This window comes from Oncorhynchus mykiss, chromosome 2 (assembly GCF_013265735.2).
Source record: "Oncorhynchus mykiss isolate Arlee chromosome 2, USDA_OmykA_1.1, whole genome shotgun sequence".
Taxonomy (NCBI): domain Eukaryota; kingdom Metazoa; phylum Chordata; class Actinopteri; order Salmoniformes; family Salmonidae; genus Oncorhynchus; species Oncorhynchus mykiss.
In genome coordinates, this window is record NC_048566.1 from 4,570,218 (window position 1) to 4,575,436 (window position 5,219).

At 44.2% G+C, this 5,219-nt stretch overlaps 1 protein-coding gene across 3 annotated transcripts in view; it reads left to right on the top strand.

Annotated features, from left to right (window-relative positions):
* col14a1a (collagen, type XIV, alpha 1a) overlaps positions 1-2,164 on the top strand; it is a 244,399-nt gene extending 242,235 nt beyond the window's left edge. For 2 of the 3 annotated variants that reach the window (XM_036935508.1, XM_036935511.1), the window contains one exon: positions 504-2,164. In XM_036935508.1, the coding sequence (XP_036791403.1) occupies positions 504-1,036 (533 nt within the window). In that variant the 3' untranslated portion in view covers positions 1,037-2,164. Of the gene's footprint in view, positions 1-366 lie in introns of all 3 variants that reach the window. The other variant, XM_036935515.1, reaches the window with a different exon arrangement.
* Positions 2,165-5,219: the final 3,055 nt, after the last annotated feature.

Genomic DNA, 5,219 nt, shown 5'->3' on the forward strand with positions numbered 1-5,219 from the left:
GCCTGTCATCAGACATTGTGTGTTGATCTTGCTAACCTCGCTTCACATCACCCCGCTTGGAAAACAACCCATCTGGATTTTTATAAAAGACATGAATCAGAAGATATTGTTTCCTAGACAATGCTTTTCTCCAGCCGGCCACCAGCCGCCATCTTCCTTCCTCCCTGTGTATATCTTCTCTCTCCTGATCAAGGTATCCTTGTGAATGACAAATACTAATCAGACTCCCACTTACTCCCACTGGTGTGGCTCACCCTCTCTCTTATACAGGCACGGCTACACACTGTGTTCTTATTTCTCACTGCAGTAATATTGTGCCTGTGGCTCTCTGTCTGCTTTCTCCTGTACGTCATTCTGCTAACCCAGATGCTACCCCGGGCAACAAGCTAACAACCCCGGGCAACAAGCTAACAACCCCGGGCAACAAGCTAACTTAGCGGTGGTGGTTTAGAAAGAGGTTGCTAGTGATGACACCCCATTGATCCAGATGTTCCCCACCATAGTACAACAACTCCCCCACACCAACTACCAAAACTATCACCCCACTGGCCGTTATGACAACAACGATGATGAAGACGACGAGGAAGATGAGGAGGAAGAGGACCCATTCGCTGGGTATAGAGGCTACCCACCTCAGTACTACCAGCCCAGTTACCCTCACCCCCCTGCACGCCCTGCACCCCAATCCCACTCCCAGGACACTGAGCTAAGGTCCCCAGGGATAATGATGAGCCGTTTCTCCAGAGACGTGGTCACACAGAGAAGAGCCACCGCTAACACAGCCCAGACAGGACAGACAGACCAGACTGGACAGAGGAGCGATGCTACAGCAGATACTGAAGGAGAGGTGGAGGTGATTGGAGAAGTCCAGACAGGACAGACTGGACAGACAGACCAGACAGGACAGAGGAGCGATGTTGCAGCAGATTCTGAAGGAGAGGTGGAGGTGATTGGAGAAGTCCAGACTGGACAGACTGGACAGAGAGACCAGACTGGACAGACAGTCCAACCACCTCTCTATGTCCCTGTGGGTTGATGAAGATGTCAAAAATGTGTTCGGTATGCGTCAGTTGCCCCCGTGTCGCTAGCCAGGGTCTCCTGTATGCTATTCCTGTATGAGAGCGCTGTCAGATTAGGATATACCTAAAAAAAAAGTGCCTGATTTCTGTAAATGCTGGTGTGTGGGATGTAGGGGGACTGAGGAAGACAAGCTATCCCCAGTGACGTACATTAAAATCACTTACCTTTCTAGTGAAGTTGCATGCAGCCTTTGAGCCAGCACATCGAGGATGACTGGACTGTGTCTTTTGGGTTGATGTGACATAAAGTCAAACGTCTTTTTGTAATTTGAGATTATGAACGGCTGCCATTTGAACAGTCTGCCAGCTCTTTATAACCATGTGTCATTTACATTACAGTGCTTCCATGTTGACTTGACCCTCAATCTTTAAGTTGTCAAGCCAGTTCTCACAATGATTTTTTTCAGTATTTGTGTACAGTGTCCTCTCTTCTTGATTTAATATGATACATTGTGACCTCTGTTGAAGCAGCCCCCCCCCCCCCCCCCCCCCACTGTTATTGTACGATGAGGAATTTGTTTTTTTTAAGTATGCCTAAACATTAAGGAACCAAACTTTAACCACTGTCCTAGCAAAGAAAACTACAGCTATTGTAAGACTCTCAAGCGTTCTTGTCCAATCGTCCTGTTATCACATTGTTGATTGACCTGGACTTGGTCTTGGTCTTGTCCAATCGTCCTGTTATCACATTGTTAATTGACCTGGACTTGGTCTTGTCCGACTGGGTGTTAGTTTCGCTTACTCTCGTCACAGGCAACGACAGAGAAGGTGCTGGAATGACTTGTGATGAGCGCCACAAATCTGAAGTTTAATGTTTTCCTTATTGCCTTTCCCAATTTGTTGTTGTTATTATGATGATTATGCAACGTGGTGCCCGTCCACTGTGAGGAGAGTGTTGAATATAGTTAGGCCTGTGGTCTAATTTGTGTTTTTGGACAGAAATGGAATTCAGAATGTAGAACTAACAGGTACCAGTGAAATGTCTCGTTAGACCATGCCACCAAACCTTTGAAACTGATTTAGGAAGTTATTTATTTATACTTTATTATTTGTTTTATAACCAATAAAACTGTAATTCAACAGTGTTCTGTAGCTCGGTGTTTGATTAGTAGGGTCTGTTAGAACTAGGTATAAGTTCTGTTGTCTGATTGACATGTGACTCACTGTCCACCACGGGTAGGGCCTGTGAGAACTAGGTATAAGTTCTGTTGTCTGATTGACATGTGACTCACTGTCCACCACGGGTAGGGCCTGTGAGAACTAGGTATAAGTCAGTGGCGGATTGGTGCCGTTGAAGATGAGGGAGGACCATTTATTTTCTCATGAGCACAGCCTTATTTCTATTATAGCATATTGGATGACTGTCATTCATATTCCATTCACCCAGCTCAATATAACAGTGACAGGTTTAGGCCCCTACATGATACTCTAATTGTTCCTATACCCATCATGATGTTGATACAACCTAGACTATGAATTAAAGATTACAACGTAGGTGCACACAGGTTGAGAGAAAGTGTTTGGACAGACAGTGACACGTTCAATACTGCCTTGAACACTCTTGCCTGCATCTAGCTGATCTAGAGTGTAGTCATTAGTCCAACAGTTGCAAACAAGAGTTTCTATTGGACAAATTCAGGTATGTTTATATCCCCGTTTCGTTCCGTTTAAGAAACGTTTTTCCCAACAGAAATCGCTGGAAATGAATACACCGCTGTTCACATGTAAACACAGGTCACATTCATAGCAGCCACGTTGTATTCTTTCTCACGTCTACGCTCTCTCCTCCTCTCACCTTTTCCCTTCGTTTGGACTTGCAATGCACAACACATCAACTGTATATGACCAGGCAAAAAAAACAACTTTCCAAGCCAAACCATGTCATAACTGCTACACACAGCCTACATCGTTGCCACGGTATTAGCCAAAGTACCGTCCTAGTAAAACAAAGCCAATAGAACTAATTAGTAACGCGTTAGTAAACCTGCTACAATCATGCAGTAACTTTACAGTCAGTTAGCAGGTACACCGGCGGGACCCGTTGGCGATACATTTGTAAAACCAAAAGTTTACTTTGACTTGGAAGAGTTCCAGTGTTGTGCTGGGTAGTCATAGCCAGCTAGCTAACATAGCATCCCTCTCTGTTGGATAGCCATAGCCAGCTAGCTAACATAGCATCACTCTCTGTTGGATAGCCATAGCCAGCTAGCTAACATAGCATCCCTCTCTGTTGGATAACCATAGCCAGCTAGCTAACATAGCATCCCTCTCTGTTGGATAGCCATAGCCAGCTAGCTAACATAGCATCCCTCTCTGTTGGATAGCCATAGCCAGCTAGCTAACATAGCATCCCTCTCTGTTGGATAGCCATAGCCAGCTAGCTAACATAGCATCCCTCTCTGTTGGATAGCCATAGCCAGCTAGCTAACATAGCATCCCTCTCTGTTGGATAACCATAGCCGGCTAGCTAACATAGCATCCCTCTCTGTTGGATAGTCATAGCCAGCTAGCTAACATAGCATCCCTATCTGTTGGGTAACCATAGCCAGCTAGCTAACATAGCATCCCTCTCTGTTGGATAACCATAGCCAGCTAGCTAACATAGCATCCCTCTCTGTTGGATAGTCATAGCCAGCTAGCTAACATAGCATCCCTCTCTGTTGGATAACCATAGCCAGCTAGCTAACATAACATCCCTCTCTGTTGGATAGTCATAGCCAGCTAGCTAACATAGCATCCCTCTGTTTGAGTAGGCTAAACTAGCTACCTGCATTTGCTAGCTAAGTAAGTGAAACTGAAAAACACTCGCTCTCTTGCTTCTCCTTCATTTTGGAAGAAATTAATTTGTTCAACACTGTTCAACTATTGTCTTTCTCTCTCTTTGAGTCAACTACTCCTCATATTTTATGCAGTGCTAACTATCTGTAGCTTATAGTTTCAGAACTAGATTTATTCTCTGATCCTTTGATTGGGTGGACAACATGTCAGTTCTTCCTGCAAGAGCTCTGATAGGTTGGAGGACGTCCTCTGAAAGTTGTCATAATTGCTGTGTAAGTGTATGGAAGGGGGGTGAGAACTATGAGCCTCCTAGGTTTTGTATTGAAGTCAATGTACCCAGAGGAGGACGGAAGCTAGCTGTCCTCCGGCTACAGAGTGCTGCTGAGACTACTGTAGACCTTCATTGCAAAACAATGTGTTTTAATCAATTATTTTGTGACGTGAATATATTTAGCATAGTTTAATCTAAAAAGGATAACTTAAAAAAAAAAAAAAGGTTTTACAATTGTCATTTTTATGAAATTCACTGAGGACGGTCCTCCTCTGATATAAGTTCAGTTGCCTCACTGCCTTCTACAAACAATATGTTTCTTCTTGCAAAAGAACAGCAGGCCTCCCATCAACTGCTTCTCTAGAGAATGAGACATTTTCCCTGTCACAGCCAAAATGGGGTTGTCTTTGACAGGTAAATCTGGCTTCATTTGAACAGGAGGACCACTTGAGTCCAGTTGATTCTTCAAGCCCAGTCAACGCAGTGTGTCAGACAGTGCTGCCGTCTGTGGTAAACACCAGTGAAGCCAAACTAGAAAACGTTGCCGACTACCCAGTCTAAAAAAAAAAAAGAGCCCAACGACTATAGTATCACGCTTACTGTTGAGGTACATTTCCACAATGGTTTCCTGAGGGGCCACCAGACATCAAAAGGCTATGCTGGCATTATAAAATAGGTCTCAGAGGCATCTGGAATCAATTAAGGTCGAAGTGTGGTCGAATTAGAGGAGAGATCAGACTTCAGAAGAGACTGCAGAAATGGTCTGTGGCTGGTAAGGCAAAGAATCTCCACTTTAATATTCTCTCAAACACAACTAAAAAGGCAGCTGACCGCAGCCGATGCTCGAGTCCCAACTGGCACCCTAATCCCTGTATAGTGCACTACTTTTGATCAGAGCCCTGGTCTAAAGTAGTGCACTAAACAGGGAATAGGGGACCGTTTGGGACTCATTCAATTAATCTCTCACTGCAGCTGAGGTTGAATGAAACACACGAAAGTCTATTTTTTTTAACTCATCAAACTTTCACCACAGAAAGAATGAAATATACATCATGATTTATTCTCACGGAAAAAAAAGAAAAACAAAACGG